Below are 18,544 nucleotides of genomic sequence, written 5' to 3'. Positions count from 1 at the left end.
TGAGGCATGAGGCGAGGGGACCCTAGGAGGACATCCTGACACCTGCGGGCTCTAAAAGCTACCCCCAGTGGCTAATTTTAAGTTATCCTCTCTATGTTATTTTCTTGCCCACAGAACCTTCTGTCGGGTCATGTTCAACTTCCTATTCTGGTCTCAATAGTGAGATGGGATGTTAGGGGTAGGGTCTGTCTGTGTTCATCTTTGGAGTAGAAAGGAAAGTGGCTCCCTCCCAAACCCAGCATCGTGGTGAGACATAAACTTAAAGGGACAAGATTCTGGCTCAGTCACCCTTCTAGACTGTATGTTACTTACTTTAGTGTGTTAACCTTGACTGGGTGTTACAAAGGAACTGAGTGGATATCCCTCCAAATGTTATACACACAGGGAGAAGGTAGCCCATGCTGGAGAAGGAGTTTATGTTGGAAGGATAAAGCAAAAAGGTGGATGGGCCCAGGTAACCAGAGGCCTTGAATTATTTAATTCAGCATACCGAATGCTTCCTAAGCACTCCTGGGCACATAGGCAGTATGGATACATCAGGGAACAGTAAGTTGAACCTACTGGAGCCAGCAGCTATTCTGGCAATGTAAGGACAAATATTCAAAACTAATATTTGCTAGATTCTGTCCTCTAGTTTACAGATAAGACAGAGGAGTACATTCAGAAGAGTTGAGCAATATAAGGCATCATTTTCACTTGGCAAATTTACCAAGTACCTACTATGAGTTAGGCCATCTATTATGTGCCAGAGAAACGAAAGCAAAGAGACAAGGCCCTTTGAGACAAGGCCCAGCATTGGGGGTAAAACCAAAAAAAAAAAAAAAAAAAGAAAAGAAAAACAAGCAAATGGTACATGCTCAGTAAGAAACTAACAGAGGGCTGCTGGAAAGACAGTGGAAACTTCTTGAGAAATGGTGGTTTGTATTTGTAGAGCATTCTTAGCAAAAGCCTTGAGGTGTGAAAATGATTAAAGGCTGGAGGGTGGGACCCAGGGTGAAGGGTTGGGTTGACATGGAAGTCAGGCAGGATTATGTGGAGCCTGGTAGGCCAAGGTAGTCAATTTAATTGGATAAACATGTGCCAGTCTCTGGAACTAGAGCTTGGTCAATTACCTACTGAAATTACTGCTGCCCACTCCCACCTAACAAAGCATTCTGTGGTTTGAGTAGATGTTAGGAAGGGGAAAAAAGCCATGAAGAACGGAACGTTTGTGTTCTTCCCACCCAGCAGCCATTATGTCACTTTCTAAGCGTATGGAAGGGCATCACTCCGTCGCTTAACCGAGGTCAGCTGCTTCCCATTGTTTAGGATAAAGTTAACACTTATGTCCAAGCACTTTACATGTATTGAGTCATTTTATCCTTAGAGTGACTCTGTGGCTAGTGCGGTCATTATCCTTGTTTTGGAGGTGAGGAAGTGGAGGCAGTGAGAGGTCTTGATGTTGCTCAAGATCAGAGTGACAAAGTGACAGACGTAGGACTGAGACTGAGTAGGTTGGATCGGAGTCCATGCTCTCACTTAACCACTGCACTTTAAAGACTAAAACCCTTAGAACAGTCCTCCATGCTTTGGCACCTATGTGTGCTCTAGTACCCCCACACTGGCTCCTGCAGTCCTGTCTCCCCACCCTGCTGCACCCCAAGGGAATCAGGGAGCCCAGGAACCAGAGTCGAGTCTCAGGCCCTTACTTGCGCTCCGCCTCTCCGCCACCAGAGGGCGCCGCGGGTCGGCCGCCCCCTACACTAACGGCCCATTCCTCGAATAAGAGACGCACAGAGGGTGCGGAGCCCATTGCAAAACCGCTGGGCGCCTGCGTCTCTGGGCTCAGGGGCGCAGGGGAGGGCCTCCCGCTAAGACGTGCCGCAGCGCGAGGAGGAGACGAAAGTCACATCAAAGTCTGCGACGCTCGGTCCAGCTTTCAGCGCCTACTCGGCGCGCGATACATCAACCTTGCTGCTGGAGGAAGCGGAGCACCGGCTCCCGCCCCGCCCCCAGATCACGTGGCCAACAACCAGGGCCTCGAGGCCGGAAGCGCTTCCAAGTCCGCGCGCGCGTTCTCGCGTTTCTAGGCGACACTGAGGCTCCCCGAGTTCCGTCCTTGCTTTGCGCTCGCGCTCGTTCCCAGGGTTCCGGGCCCGGTTTGCTCGGCGGCGGCCGCGCGTGCGCTGCCCAGCCCGGTCCCCGCCCCCAGGCGCGCGAGATTCCGGGGCAACACAGCCATGTGCTCGTTAGCGTCGGGCTCTGCGGGTGGGTATCTCTGGCCCCTTAGCACCGTATTCGCCCGGCACGCAGGCCGTGGGGCGGGAGAAAGACCCTCCCCTCCCGGATGCGGTGCGGGACGGTGGGGCCTGGCTGGGAGGGTGGAGGAGGCGCGGGCGAGGGCCGCGGGGGAGCGGGGCGGGGGGTGGTGTCTCGCCCTGGTGTCGGTCCCGGGCAGGGCTGATAGTTTGCATGTGCTAGGCGGCCGGGGCGCTGTGGAGGACGAGGACGACCTGCCAGAGCTGTCCGACAGCGGTGACGAGGCCGCCTGGGAGGACGAGGACGATGCTGAGCTCCCCCACGACAAGCAGCAGACCCCCTGCCTGTTCTGTGACAGGTTCGTCTTCCTCGGTGCCAGGCGCCACCCGTAGGGTGCCCGAGCCCCGTGGGTCCGTTCGTCTGAAGTCCAACCCGAGCGGCCTGCCCGCGAATCCTTGAACCAGTGGTGTGGAGTGAGGGTTTGTTGACAAAAGGAGGAAGCACAGTGCTGTAGAGGGAAGAGCCATGAACTGGGAGCCCAGGTTATGCTAGCTTCTCTTCCACAGGCCTCAGTTTCCCCTTGTGTGAAATCTGAATCTGTGGTTCCCAAACCTAGTTGTGCGCCCTTGTCACCTGAGACTTTAAAAAGATGCTGAAGCCTGCGCCGCAGCCCTTCTAAATCAGGGGTTGGGGCCTAGGAATCCTCTATTTTTATAAAGGCATTTTCTGAGGTGATTCTAATGAGTAACAAGTTTGCCAGTCATTAAACCACATAATCCCTCAGGACCCTTCCAGCTTTATCATTCTGTTTTTCATTAATGAGTACGGAGCTTCTCAGGTGTAATATTTCCATTGAGCCGTCTGAAGAATCACCTTTCTTAGGTAGGGGCTCCCCACCCATTGAAGGGAAAGGAATTGATGCCTTTTTCACTTAGGAAAAAGACTATGGTATCAGTAACTTGTTCAAGGTCACAAAGCTGTGGTTTGTCCTATCTCCAAATCCATGTTTTTTCCACATAAAATTCTGCCTCTTCATCTCAGTAAGCTTTAACTTTGGTCGACGTTCTGGACAAGTGGGCGTGAAAGAGGCCTGCTTGGCATTGGCCAGTGTTACCTGAATAAACATTTTTCCAGTTTCCCATAAATCTGGGCATGGTGCTGATTGGCGGTATATTGGTTCCTCTTGATTGTCATTGTTCTCACATGTAGCGCCCTTTGCGTAGGTACAGAATGTCTCCATATACTCCAGTTGGCATAAAATAATATTTATTGAGCATCAGGGATGTACTTCTTTGTAATAGGCTAAGTACAGCGAAGTAAACGTTTGTTGAAAACTAACTGCTGCAGAGGTGCCGAGTGTACAGAGGTATGCGGCTCCTCCTCTGTGTGTTCCTATCTTAAGTATCCTTCGGTTTCGCAGGTCACATAATAAAGAGGTTTGGTCTTCACAATGTCTGTAACACATGTACTTTCAGAACACTACAAGATCACTTTGGGAATATGCCACCTATAAAAATTACATTTTATGCTTTATTTCTAAAAGGAGTCTGAGCTGCCACCGTTCAAAGCCTCTGGAAGCAGCGTGGACACAGCAGAAAAGAATCTTCTGTAGGGAATTTTCATATCTTGAGAGAAACAATCTATCACAGGGAGTTCTCTTCCTTAAAAGCCTTTTGATAAATTCAGTGCTATTATTTGGCAAATAAATGAACCTTGACATTTCAAATGTAGTTAGTGTAGGGTGTAAAACGGGACTCAGAAGTACTAATTCCCTTTAGAAATGCTGGATCCCTCTCATCTACAGGTATGTTTGTTTTTTTTCTTAATTGGATATAAAATAGGAATCAGCAGAATGGGGGAGATACATATTTAACATGAAATCAATATTTAGACTTCTGAGAGGACTATTTCATAAAGTTATTGTTTGATTTTTCAGGTTATTTACATCTGCTGAAGAAACGTTTTCACACTGTAAGTCTGAGCATCAATTTAATATTGATAACATGGTCCATAAACATGGTGAGTATTTTTTAGAATAAAGAGAATTTTAGTTGTGAAATTTAAGTTCAAACTTTATATTCTTCCAGATCTTTCCTTTCCTACACAAGCTCAGTGTAGTGAAAAATACAACAACAGCCTATCTTACAAAGTTGTTTTGACAAGTAGCCTTTGAGGGAGGACTAATTATAAGTCATTCTTCTAGATAAGATTCACTATATTTAAGATTATATTGACTTCACAACTAAAAAGGAAAAACAACCTTGGCATATGATTGCATTTTTATCATATTTGAATTAGGGAGAGCAAGGGTGGAGGTGGACTTTGGAAAAGGAAGTGGGTCATTGTGAAAAAAGACAACTTACCAGGTCGAAGCATAACATGAACTTCAGGGCATACAAGGTTGAGTTTGGCAAGAGTATAGAAAAAGGAGTGATGAAGTTAAGGTGATGAACAAAATATTTAGATGATTCTTCTGAAACTTGCATTTGAACATACTTCCCTTACAATTAAAGTCTGCTTCTTTAAATGGATGCCGAAGAGTTAACACGATTCCACTAAAATTAACTGAATACAGAATTGTTTTTTTAGTCCCTATATTTGCTATCAACTAGAAAAGACATTAAATATGTGATAAATATGTTTATGAATCAAATTCAACCACACCTGCTTTTGTAAGACATGAATGACTTACTGGGTTTTTTAATGTGCATTTTTAAACTGAATTGGAATCATACTTTAAATATAATTTTGTAATTTTTTTCACTTAACAAATAGAGGGTTTTGTATGCTGTTGTGCATATAAAACATTTTAAATGCTGTTGTTTCTTATGACAACATTTCTCACAACAACTAATTCCCAGTTGGTTAGATATCCTGTTGCTTTTCCTTTAAACAATGCTTCATTTCTGGAAAGAGAACAAGCCTCATTGTTTTTTAATTTATATCATTTAACTTCATGTAAAAGCTAGTATACTTTGTATACTCCATGTCCGGGCAAAATTGTAATTTGGTAGGCACCCTAAATGTAGGGGATTTAGAGACTTTTGGCTCTAATATCAGCTGCCAAATACTTGGTAAAATCTACAACCGAATTTTCCTGATTTGTTTTGTTCTTACAAATGAGGATTTGAATTCTAAAAATTAATTTCCTGCTTTTTAAAAATGCAAGAAAAACATTAAAAACTGTTATCCATGTGGCTGTTTCTCAATTAAAATTTTCAGAAGTATTTAAGTCACTATTTCTAGTTCTTAATAAGAAATTCAAAATATTTTAAGTTATAGTTTAGAGGTTATTATTAACCAGAGAAGCTTCTATAGAATAGGTCAGTTAAATAAAACTCAAAATAGGTGAATTATCTTTTTTTTTCCCCATTAGGACTTGAATTTTATGGATACATTAAACTAATAAATTTTATTAGACTTAAGGTAAGTTGGTAGCTTAATTTACAATTTTGTTTGGAAACTAAAGAAATACCACAGTGACTATTGGTGCATTAATTTTAGAAGAATACAAAGAACTGCTATATAATCATCATATTGGGGGAATCATGAACTTTAGGAGCTGGTACAACATACAACACCAAGTAAATGAATACACACCATGTTTAGTAAAGTTATCATTTTTAACTGTGTCCAAGAGGTGAATTGATTTTATGTGAAAAAGTAATTCAGTGTCAGATAATACCCGTATTTCCTAAATCAGAAATAATTTCTAGTGTGATTTCAAGTACTGTGGTTGTCTTCTTGTTCTATTTTTAAATAGTTAGTTCTTTTTTCTCTCCTATTCTAATGAATGTTTATGATGCTACTTCCCCCAAATCCAAACAATAAAAAAGTGCGAAAAACCATATTGCTTAATCTAAGCAATCGTCCAATCAAGTTAATGAAATGACAGGTGAACATAGACTCCTTAAATAGAGATTTTATGTGAAGTAGACATGGTTCCTTTTTTGGGGGCTTAATTTTCTTATTTTTTCTGGGGCGGGGGGTTGTGATTATATACAATGAAAAGACATGCAATTAATTTTATGTCCAGAATCCTACAGTTGAGTATATGAATTCCATATACAACCCAGTGCCTTGGGAGAAAGAAGAGTATTTGAAGCCAGTATTAGAAGATGACCTATTACTTCAATTTGGTAAGATGAACATACTGGGTCTACTTTAACATAGGGTCATTTGTAATGGCAAATGGTGGTTAAGTTTTCTAAGAAAATATCTCATCTCCTTAATTCTTTAAAGACCTTACTAGGTAGTTGGTTTCAGTATGAAAGTTAAGTTATTTAAGAACTGTTAATTACACTGACCATTACTAGAGAGAAATTTAGAAATAGGAGTTTCTTTAAATATTGTGTACTAGATGTTCTGAAACATTGGGACACTTGAGAAAATAATTTTTAGTTGTAGACTGATTTTTCCACTAAAATTGACTAAAATTTTTATTTAGTTAAATTAACTAAAATTAACTAAATTTTAAATTTAAATTAACCAAAATTTTTAAATCTACTGATTCAAAATAATTTTATTTTTTTATTTTTTCTGCTTCAAAGTAATTTTAAAGTAGATTTAATAATATTTGCTGCTTTTGTCTGATATATTTAGATGAGATAATTGACTTTTTTTAAAGACATCTAATTTACTGAGATTTTGGTGTTGTTTTTTTTTTTTAAGATTTTATTTATTTATTTGACAGAGAGAGACACAGCGAGAGAAGGAACACAAGCAGGGGGAGTGGGAGAGGGAGAAGCAGGCTTACCGCCAAGCAGGGAGCCCAATGCGGGGCTCGATCCCAGGACCTTGGGATCATGACCCGAGCCGAAGGCAGACGCTTAACGACTGAGCCATCCAAGCGCCCCTGAGATTTTGTTTTGATGCAGAACAGATTCCACGCAAATTTCCATGGGCTTACCTACATACACTAACTCTATAGCCTTCCTTGTGGCAGGGCCACTCTCATTTCTTGACTGTAGCTTTCTTATTTATTTATTCTGTGCATTTGCTCATTCCCTATTTTACTCTTTTTAAGATTTATTTATCTGAGAGAGAGCACGCAAGTGGGCGGAGAGGTAGAGGGAGATCATCTCAAGCAGACGTCCCCCTGAGTGTGGAGTTCATGGTGGGGCTTGATCCCAGGACCCATGAGATCATGACCTGAGCCAAAATCACAGGTCAGGCTCTTAACTGACTGAGCCACCCAGGCACCCCAACTCATTCCTTATTGAACAGGGATCTTGTGAAAATTCTGTTGGCTTCTTATAAATACTTTATTGTTATAACTTATCAGGGTTAATAATGTATGCTTTTTTTCTCTTTATACTGTCTTTCATGTTTCTTGTGTCAGGTGAGGTAGAGGGTTTGCTCTCTTCAGGTCAGTGAGACCATTCTAAACAGACATGTACCTTCACATACAGAAGTCTGACAGTGTGGAGTTGAGCAGTTCTCTGATTAGTGAGAACTGTGGAGAACTACTCATTTCCTTGAGAAGGACCATCATTAAGTTGTGTGGCAGTGCGATGTAGTAGTAAGGACCTTAATGTAGGATTCAGGAACTGTGTGACCCTGGACAGAGCTTTCTTTTATTAAGTTTTCATCTGAGATTCTTTCTGGCTCCAAAATGTGGTGAGTCCCAGGTTGATTCTTTCCTGTTTTTACAAATTCTCTCTAATTTCATTTCTCCCAAGAGTGATCAAAGTGATCTCTTTGATAAATGACAAAGTGCGCACTAAGTGCTCTCTATGACTTCCTAAATTCAAAATTATTTATTGGAACACTCACAGGATGAAAGTAGTATGTTAAATGCTTTAGAAACGTAAAGAAATGAATCTTTCCCATAGGGAGCCCATAGTCTTAAGAGTGTTTTGTTTTTAAACGCCTGTCTTGTATTATGAGGTCAAATATGGTAAGTTTTGTGAGAAGTCAAAAAGGTAGTACTGTTCAGAAGAAAAGAGGTTATTCAGATCAACAGATACTGAATGTTGTGTCCTGGTCACTGTGGGTACAGATCGGTATTGAATCTAATTCTTCAGCGATATATAAAGTTAATTTCTTTCAGCCATAATTTGTAAAAAGGTGATAATGACACCTACCTTATAAAATTGTTGCAAAGATAATGCATATTAGCACAGCACCTGTCAGAGGGTAAGTGCTTAATAAAGGAGAATTTATTGTTTTTAGTAAATAAATAAGGCCTACAGGAGTTTGGATGAAGAAGCCATGACTGCGATCTGCAACACTTAAAGAGGCCTAGTAAAAGAAGGAGAACTTGAACTGGGCCTGTCCTGGAGTGAACTGCCTGCATTCTCTCAAATAGTCTGTGCTCCTAGCCCTTGGTGGAGAGAGATGGAAGAGAAGGTCATCGCTCTCTTGGCTCCAAGCTTTATTACTGACCATTGCAACCTCCACTGCCTTTCAGTAAATATTTATCGAGCATCTGCTAAGTATTAGGCTTTGAGGATTTAAAGATGATTGAATTAATAAAGGAGATGACTAAGAAAATAGGCAATGCAAGTACAATATAAAGGGGGACAAGTAACTTTACAAGGGAGAAACCTGGCAAACACTACCGTAGCCAGATAATCACATCAGTGATAAATCATGTTGCTATTATCAACTCTTTATATAATGTGATGAGAATGGCACTTTCCCTCTAGTCTTCCTCCCCAAACCAATAACCTCAGTCTAACATGAAAAATCATCAGACATACAAAGTAAGGGTCATTCTACAAACTACCTGACCAATACTCCTCAAAACTGTCAAGATCATCAAAAACAAGGAACATCTGAGAAACTGTCATAGCTAAGAGAGGCTTAAGGAGACCTAACTGAATGAATTATAGTATCCTGGATAGGATCTTGGTACAAAAAGGGGGTATTAGGGAAAAACTAATGGATATGCACTTACTTTTTAACACAACAGTTTCACAGATAAGAATCTCTTTTGAAGGTACCCCTCCAACATTCTGAAAATACATGTACACAAGTTTAGTCAGTATAGCATTGTAATTTCTAAATATTGACAACAATTTAAATGCTCATACATAGGAGAGTAGTTGAGTAAACTCTGGTATATCCACACCATCTATTAAAAAAAAAAAAAAAAAACCAAAGATCTCTGAACTGATGAGTGATATCCAAGACATACTGTTAAACAAGAAAAGGCAAAGCTCAAAGGAGTATCTGTGGTATGATATTCTCATCATGTAAGAAAGAAAGGGATTTGAGAAAATGCATGTGTCTGCTCATTTGTACAAAAGAAATACAGGAAGGATAAACTAGAAACTAAAGAGAGTAGTGACGTGTGGAGTTTAGTGGGACAGATATGGAGAGAAGGGCACAATGGGGTTGAGGTAACAGGGATAACGAGGGAGTGGCGTTTCTCTGAGGGTATCTTCTGTATAGCCCCGACTCTTAGGACTGTAGTATTATTTCTCATAGCCTTCATGTAATAAAAAAAAACAAAAAACAACAAAACAACCAGGATGTGTGAGGGTAATAGTGGTGCAAAATGGAATATAAACACTAACAGATGAACTCAACTATATTACAAAGGAATAATGTAACTGCTGAAGGGGGTGGCAAAGGAAAGAGCTGTTTGAGTAACTAAAATCTTGACTGGATATTGTGCTGAGGCTCCAGGTAAAAAGACTACGTAAGTGCTGTAATCTAGTCAGTAAAGGTGTTTCTCGCAGGGTATGTATGAATAGCAATTCTGGGACTCCGTATTGTCTATAATAGCATCGACAAGTAAGTAAATATATTATGGCTAATAAGAGCTAGGTTTCTCACTGTTGGAGAAGGAGGTTTCAGATAAGGAAGTACAGAAGGATGAAATGAGTCCTATGGTGATAGATTGGAATTGGAGGTATCAGTATAAATTCACAGTTTTTAATATACATACAGATAGATACAGAAATGTAGGTGTCTGTGCATGTGTGGGTTAGTATATACACATGTATTTCCTAGCTCTGTTGAGAGAGCCTAGAAAAACCCCAGTAGCAATGAGTATGCCTACTACCCAGATTTTAACACTATTGTCCAATAAAAGGAACCAAGGCTCTTTAGAGAAGTGCTTGATTCCATGAATGGTGCAGGATGATAAGAGATGAGTCTGGAACAGCTTGTGCCACAGAATAAGGAAGTACTTAAAAAGAAAAGATGGGGAGGGGGACCTTACACAAGAACACAGGAGCCAACCTGAAGGACTCTTCATGGCCAAAGCTGGAGTAATTTGAGCAACAGAGAAAATGATAGTATTCGGTTTTAGCCCATAGGATAGAATAAATATCCATGGATCCATACTGACATAATCAACTAAATAAATAAACGGAGAAGGAGCAGCTCGAACTTAGAGTAAAATTTTCATTAATAAATATAGAAGGGAAGAGAGAAATAGAAAATCACCATTAGGCAAACACCATAGTAATAACTTGCAGAAAAGATCCACCAATGGAGGGACACCTGGGTGGCTCAGTTGTCAAGCGTCTGCCTTCAGCTCAGGTCATAGTCCCAGGGTACTGGGATTGAGCCCCGCATCGGGCTCCCTGCTCAGCTGGGAGCCTGCTTCTCCCTCTCCCACTCCCCCTGCTTGTGTTCCCTCTCTAGCTGTCTCTCTCTCTGTGTGTCAAATAAATAAATAAAATATTAAAAAAAAAAAAAAAGGATCCACCAATGGATGCTAAGATTAGTGGGCAAAACTTTAAGATGAAACAGGATTTGCATAGTTCAGAGTATCTCCCCAAGAAATTTAAATACAAAGGAGATGTTAACTTTTCCAGGAGACAATACCACAACTGAGTGATCAAGGTTAACATCACCATTAATAAGTCCTATTGACACCTTGGTAAAATGCACTCAGGATATAACATCATTTTTCTGCTGTTCTTGCCAAAAATGTATAACTTTATTCCAATAATGAAAAAACATCAGGCAAACCCAAGTTGACGAACTGACTACAAAATCAGTACTCTACAAAAGTGTCAGATACAGTTCCTGGGTGCAGTGTTCTAAAAATAGGTAGTTCAAAGTGCTGAATATTTTAGTTCCGATCTTTTATATGTTTCTGAATTTTTCTAATTCATCATTCATTGATAGGGGTGTATTTACATTTCTATGACTGAAGAATTGTCTGTTTTTGCCCTTTGATTCTATCAGTTTTTGCTTTTGTGAGGTTTATACTCATTTATAATTGTTATGTCGTCTTGATAAATTGACTATCCTTTGTGGTAGTTCTCAGCTGCCAAAATGAAGTATCCAGGTGATTTGAACCTCCTGAGACAGAATGTAGATGTGGAAATTCATCTTCCTGAATATGGTTTAGGACTTTGAATTAGACTTTTGATAAATTATAGTTATGGATCTTAATGTTGACTGAATCCTTTGTCCTTTTCAACATTTAATATATATGATTATCTACATTATTAGTGTTGAAAGTTTTTACTCTTTTATTGCAGCAAAAAGCAAACAGAACCTTGCTAAAACAAAGAAATCAATTCCTTTGTTCAGTTCTGATCTGTAATTTAAACTAACAAATTGGCTTATAAACAGTTTGAAGAAGTTTGAAAACAAGATACATAGAGTTGTAGTAAGAAGTAGAAAATCTGGTGTACCGTCCTTAACGTATTTTGTTGTTCTCATTAAATTTTGGTGAATTAAATAGTGAATGAATCTATAGTTTTTTTTAAAAGAGAGACTCGGTGTTCTGTCATACTGATAAGAGATTAGTGGCATACGTACTACTGCTTTCAGAAGTTGTTTGACTTAGGCTCTAGTCTCCAAGTTATAATATTCTCATGTATTTGTTAAGCTTAGTTCTTTTTTCTCAACTCAGTGTCACAACTAAAAACTGAGTAAGAAAAAAAGCCATATTTCTCCCAGTACTGTACTGAAGAGAAAATATATCCACATTGTTTTTATTGCTTTAAGTTGATCTGAAAGTTAATTGGACTGGTTAATAGACACTGGGATTTTGACCACAGTTACTAACTCCAGATATTAACGTCTGTTTGCAGAGTTATTAGTTCTACAGTGGAAGTTAATGAGTTTATACGTAGTGAAATTAAAGTTAAGTCAAGAACTTTTAATATTAGGAGTTAGGATATCAATAATATCAGCAATAAGACATCGGTGTATAGATTGTACTACCCTTTTACCTAGGATGAATAAGTTACTGAATGTGTAGAATTCTTTATGTACACGCTGTCCTTAGTGAATATCTAAATGTAATACCTGTTATTCTATAGATAAAGACCCAGAGTCTGAGAAGAGACCTTGCATAGTGGCAAGAATATGAGCTAGGAGGGCAGGCATGGGTCTGTATCTTAGTTTATTCATTCAATAGCCAAATGACTTTGGGCTACTCACTTAATTTCTCTGAAATTTATATTTCCCATGCCTTAAATTAGGGATAAATATTTACATCTTAGGTTTTTTTTTTTTTAATATTTTATTTATTTGACAGAGAGAGACACAGCGAGAGAGGGAACACAAGCAGGGGGAGTGGGAGAGGGAGAAGCAGGCTTCCCGCGGAGCAGGGAGCCCGATGTGGGGCTCGATGTGGGGTTCGATCCCAGGACTCTGGGATCATGACCTGAGCCGAAGGCAGAAGCTTAATGACTGAGCCACCCAGGCGCCCCCATCTTAGGTTTGTTTTGAGGAAGAAATGAGATGCAATGTGTGTACTTGAAAGAAACCTGGTGATCAATACATATTAGGGCTTTTTCCTTTCACTTTTTTGTTTCTTCCTGAGTTTGGTTGAGTATAATTAATGCTTTTATATATGGTTAATTTAGCCACCTAACGAAAAACTTAGACTGACAGCATGCTCTTTAAATGTAAATGGAAGCAGTCTGGATATTAAAGATTTATTAGAAGTACTTTTACAAATATTTCTCAGTTGGCTGCATAATAGGCACTTAGTATATATTTATTGATAACATGTTTATATTTGCTTCATTGTCAGAAGATGGCCTGATAATAATGTCCATTTATTTCTTTAGATGTGGAAGATCTTTATGAACCAGTGTCAGTGCCATTCTCATACCCCAATGGACTCAGTGAAAACACATCTGTTGTTGAGAAGTTGAAACATATGGAAGCCAGGGCACTGTCTGCTGAAGCTGCATTAGCTAGAGCGCGTGAGGATCTGCAAAGAATGAAGTAATTTATCAATCTTAAAGAAAATTAGTTATTTAGATCCCAAAAGTAACACCACTAATAATAAGGTGGAATATGGTAAAACTTTTCATGTACTGGAAAGCACAATGTAGGTATTTAATTTTAAATTTATTTTAAGTTAATTAATGATATGCAACATTTTTGTATGTTATATAGTTGATTAACATAAAATTTTGTGGTTTTACCTGTTCTCACATGCTTCTTTTTAATTACTTTTGTACTAATGGTTATTGTTCTGGGAGTGTTGTCCTTTTGAGTGCTTTTGTTCTTTGCCTTCCTTTGAATTACTCTGTATCTAATAGATTTTTCCATTTACTTTTTTTCTACTAGGCTTTTAAAGGGGAGTAATTAATATTTTTTAGGGTTGGGGACAATACAGTGTTGAGATTTTTGTTTTTAAAGAATCAAAGTATAATTACATAGTATTTAATTAGAAAACCAGATACATAGGATGGTTTTCTCCAGTGAGTAAATTAGCCTTCTTCTGGCTTACTACTTCACAGAATTTAATGTGCATATGAATCACCTGAGAATTTGTTAAACTGTACATTCTGATTCAGAGGTCTGAAATAGGGCCTGAGATTCTGCATTTCTACCAAGTATAGCTTTAGCTGTTGGATTTGTAAGTTGGTTGCCATTCCCTCAGTGCCCATTTGATGGTTTGCCAGAAGGTCCAGCAGGGAACATAGTATAGCTGATTGTGGTTCCCTTTCCCCATTTTGAGATTTTACGCTGGTTAATCTGGTAAACAACAACTCTGCTATCTGCCTCTTTGCATTTCTCCCCCATGTATACATTATAGATTCTTAATATGTTGTGATCAGAGAGGGAATTGAGCTTTAGAGCAGCAGTGGGTGGTGGTGTTGTATGTAAATAATTCTCAATTTGGGTCAACTTTTTGTCTGTATAACCCTTCCATGAAATACGGTTTCAAAGAATATTAATAGTGTTGAAATATACCACATTGATCAGCTGCTAAAATAAGATTTTAGAACAATAGAAATAATAAAGTTGAATAAAGATAATGTGCTTTTGTTCAGTTGAAAGATACAAACAGCTATAATCTTCAGTTGGCAGTGTTTTTGTGGTTTGCAGAGGGAATGTTTACGTATGGGTTTAAATATGCTGTTGCGTAAGGTCCAGCAGGGGGAGCCTTCAGCTCCTTAAGATAGAATGTTGTGTTGGAAGGCTCATCACACTGCATACCCCACTCCCTCCCTTTTCCTCTCCCTCAACCTCTAGCCTTTCCTCTTTTCATGGTCCAGTAAACCTGTCTCAAGGGTGTATTTCAAATTGATTACAGACAATTTGCTCAGGATTTTGTGATGAACGCAGATGTCAGAACCTGCTCGTCATCTGCCATTGCAGACCTCCAGGAAGATGAGGATGGTGTTTATTTCAGCTCATACGGGCATTATGGGATACATGAAGAAATGCTGAAGGTTAGAAAAGAGCACAAATGCACCAAATCCATACTAAAGGAAAAACAGAATAAAACAAGTTCTTAATATATATGCTGGGAGAACTGGGGGTTTTTTGGGTTTTTTTAGAACTGCTTTTTAAATCTCTTTGGTGCTTAATAGCACATCTTGGGTTGAAAAGACTGCAGGAGCATCACAGCCACTGTAAATTCCATTTAAGATCATTATTAATCTTTATTATGAAATCTTTACTTTTGCTTGAAACAGAACATTGGAAAAAACTGGTGCTGGTTTTCGTCTTCTTAAGAGCAACTATTAAATAGGAACAAATAAATTATACGTTTGCCTTTTAATGTACAGACGGGATGATTAATTTTAGTGTTTTAAATAGCAATACTGACTTCAGTTTGGGCAAATAATTTTTTGGTACAAAGTTTAATTATAAATAATTCTCACAATTGTCATGGCATAACTTTTTTACATTTGAAATCATTGAGGTGTAGAATTTCCTAAATTGGTCAAATCAGATTTTTAAATTTGGTTGGTTTTAATTTTTATAATGATAATGTCCATGTAAAATATAAGTAGATTTTTAGCTATAACTAGTAATTATACATTTGATTATGTTATTATAGATTGTAAAATAGTAAGATCTAATTTTTTAATTCGGTAAAACTAAAAATATCTATAGTTGAACAAGTGTTGGAATGTAAAAAATTTATTGAAAACGTTAGATGTTCATCTCTGTGGATTTTAGATGCCCCTACCTTTTCTTGAAAACCAACAAAAAATTCGTTCCTAAATCCTTCCTCACAAGATTATTTTATTTTGGAAAGCCCTGAGACTGTGTTCCTGTGACACAGATGCGTTTAAAACAACTAGGGATATTTAATAACATGTATGTATTTTGTTGAGTCAGGTTAGCATTATCACAGAGTGGAGGTCTGCTGATTAATAGCAATTGTAATTACTTGGGGTGTTTTAAAGCAATATCATGTTATTTCTCTACTAATGACATGTCACAGTTGGTTGTGCTTTTTCTTGTCACTTGGGTAATGGCATACATTATAAATAACAGTTATAAGTGATAAATTATTTTAAGTCCAGAGTGAGTTTGTTTAAAAGAAATTGACTTACTCTGTTTTCTTTGTTAAAATTAATTTTATTGTGTCTAGAATTTTTTTTTTTTAAGGAGTTCACTTAAGCCCTTGTTCGTCATTTTAAATCGCCCCATCAATTTAAATGCCATGAGCCTTTAACGCCTTTGGTATGGAAATAGTGTGGGTTTTCAGACAGATAAGGTTACTGAGACTCCAAGTAGATAGTACATAAAAGTATCCTAGGTACAATCATCAGGGGAATCCAGTTTGACTACTTATTTCCAAATGTCTGTTCTGGACATTTGTGGCTGTATATCCATAACTAGAACATCTTCACACCTTGATGGTATAACCCTAAGTCCTTTTGACGTACATATGAATTTAAGAAATTCCAGCTTGAAGTTTCCAGTGCTAACCTTTCCCTTTTAGAGAATCATTTAAGAATCCCTTTTAATATAATTTTCCATGCCTCACTTCCTGTTAGCTGTTACACAATGTAATTACCTCTCCTTGGTGATGACTTGATTAAGTGTTCATAGGAAAAAAGGATATATTCCGTGCAAAAAGAACTGTTTATCCAATTTATATTTTGCCAACTTATATACTGCGGGTGAGTAGGAAATGTTCCGTATATCAAGCTGTTTCGTATCAAAAACAGTTCTTAGCTCACATAATCTGTTTAAGGTTGTGCTACTACCAGAATCTCACTTGATCTTTATAAATAATTTAAAATTGAGAAACCATGAATAGGGTTTATTTTTATGCTTAGAATTGGGCTTGCTTTTTATAGGGAGAGTATTTGGATTTTTGGTTACTTAGTCTCATATTTCAATGACACTATTTTGGCATATGTTGTGATTATAATTATAAATAAAGGTACTTTGTGATCTTACTTTCTGGGGCTCAGATGAAGATAACATTTTTGAATTCTAGAGATACAGTTGATGGAAGGATGGATTACATGAACTTTCAGAATCCTTTGCCACTTTATCTTTCTGAAGAACAGTCATTGTTGACTAATGTTGTAAATCTGAGATGCATCACTCTCTTTTTTCCCAAGAAAAATATTGTTCATCCTGGTGAACATTTATCACAGATCATAGTACCATTACATAATTTTTCTTTACTGCATTCTTCTCATTGTATCTCCAGCCAACTCATGCATTCCTTCCACCTTCATGAGCCTATCATTTAAAACATACTGTTATTTATATATGTAAAATTTGTAGTATATACTTTACTGTAGTCTCATTCTTCAGTTTTTTTTTTAACATTTGTAGGAATAATTCCATGGCATTTTACTAGTCTTAAAAAATTATTTTGCTTCTTAGTATTAGAGCTCTGATTTTATTTTTCTTTTGTGTTTCTTAGTTTTAATAGGCTGGTGAAAAAGATAATTTTTAAGATTTCTATCCCCTTGTTTTGTATTGAAGTGTTAGTGTTTTCTTAGAATACATTTTTAGAAGTGGTTATGAATGCTAGTCTTTATTTGCTTGCATTTTCATGTTTAGTGGTTTTTCTTTCAAAACTTCAGTTATTAAGTTGAAGCTCTGCTATGTCCAAGGCACTCTGTATACTTTGGATTTTATTGCCCCAGAGTGAGCATGTGAATGAAAGCAGATGGATCTGTAGAAAGAGCCCAGATAAAGGACTGTAGTTGAGGGAGCAGCAGTGCATGGATTTAGGACAGGAGCAGTGGTGAGGCAGTGTGATTGGCGAGAGCTTTCCAAGTGACTGCCTCCTAGACTGATGTTCACCCAGCAGAAATCACTGGTTGTAATATGAGTATAAAAATGACAAGTGTATGGAATCGTATATATTTTTTTAAAAGACTCTTAAAATTGATTAGTTAATATGTGTAAATTTATTTAAACATTAGATTCTTTTAGTAAGTCTTAAAATAATTTTAGGGAAAGGTTTAATAAACCTTATTTAAAATTTTGTGTATAAAGCAATTAGAAATAATTCCATCAGAAAACATGGAATTAATTCTGCTATTCCCCGTTTTTATATCCTGTAATTAAGTAAAACAACTTGGCTTTTAATACCTTTATGTGTTTTTTTGCCCTAAAATTGTTTTTTGAAAGGTATAGATTGCATAAATTTTGATATCATAGCATTTGCTGTAATATTTCTTTTTACCTAGTGTGAAACCCAAAACTGGAATTCCTAATCTATTTTTATCGTGCTCATTTTATTTTCTTGACAGCAGAGGCCCTTACTGCTTAATTTGCTGGCCATATATGTCTCACCTGAAGTAATTTAAAAGGGAATCGGCTCTATTCTTGAACTAAAATAAATGTTTGCATTCGATGCCTGTCTCAGTCACAGGTCATGTGAGACTCCAGAGTGTAGAAGTCTCAAATGTGAGCTGCAGGGCTCAAATGATTTACCTTTGGGATTATAGGCTTTTAAGCATAATTTCTTACTACAGACATCTCTAGAAACAAAACAGGATTATAAATCAGATAGGTGCTGATCAGTGACTTTCTTAGAAAAACCGTACTCCGTGTCGCTTCATTTTTATATGTAACTGTAGCTTTTACATTCACCTGTTTTGGTTATTTTTCTCCCGTGTTTTAACATAGCATTTTAACATTTAACACAGTAGAC

General features: G+C 37.9%; 1 protein-coding gene across 1 annotated transcript in view; it reads left to right on the top strand.

Moving 5' to 3' along the window:
- The first annotated feature begins 2,202 nt into the window (after window positions 1–2,202).
- The window catches only part of PRMT3 (protein arginine methyltransferase 3), a 131,066-nt gene continuing 114,724 nt past the window's right edge, over window positions 2,203–18,544 (top strand). The window contains exons 1-7 of the mRNA XM_021685855.2: window positions 2,203–2,247; window positions 2,461–2,596; window positions 4,175–4,257; window positions 5,615–5,664; window positions 6,275–6,377; window positions 13,233–13,392; window positions 14,714–14,852. Of these exons, the coding sequence (XP_021541530.1) occupies window positions 2,220–2,247; window positions 2,461–2,596; window positions 4,175–4,257; window positions 5,615–5,664; window positions 6,275–6,377; window positions 13,233–13,392; window positions 14,714–14,852 (699 nt within the window). The 5' untranslated portion in view covers window positions 2,203–2,219. The remainder of the gene's footprint in view (window positions 2,248–2,460; window positions 2,597–4,174; window positions 4,258–5,614; window positions 5,665–6,274; window positions 6,378–13,232; window positions 13,393–14,713; window positions 14,853–18,544) is intronic.

The sequence above is a fragment of the Neomonachus schauinslandi genome, chromosome 11 (assembly GCF_002201575.2).
Source record: "Neomonachus schauinslandi chromosome 11, ASM220157v2, whole genome shotgun sequence".
Classification (NCBI taxonomy): Eukaryota; Metazoa; Chordata; class Mammalia; order Carnivora; family Phocidae; genus Neomonachus; species Neomonachus schauinslandi.
This window is presented reverse-complemented; position numbering and strand designations above follow the sequence as displayed.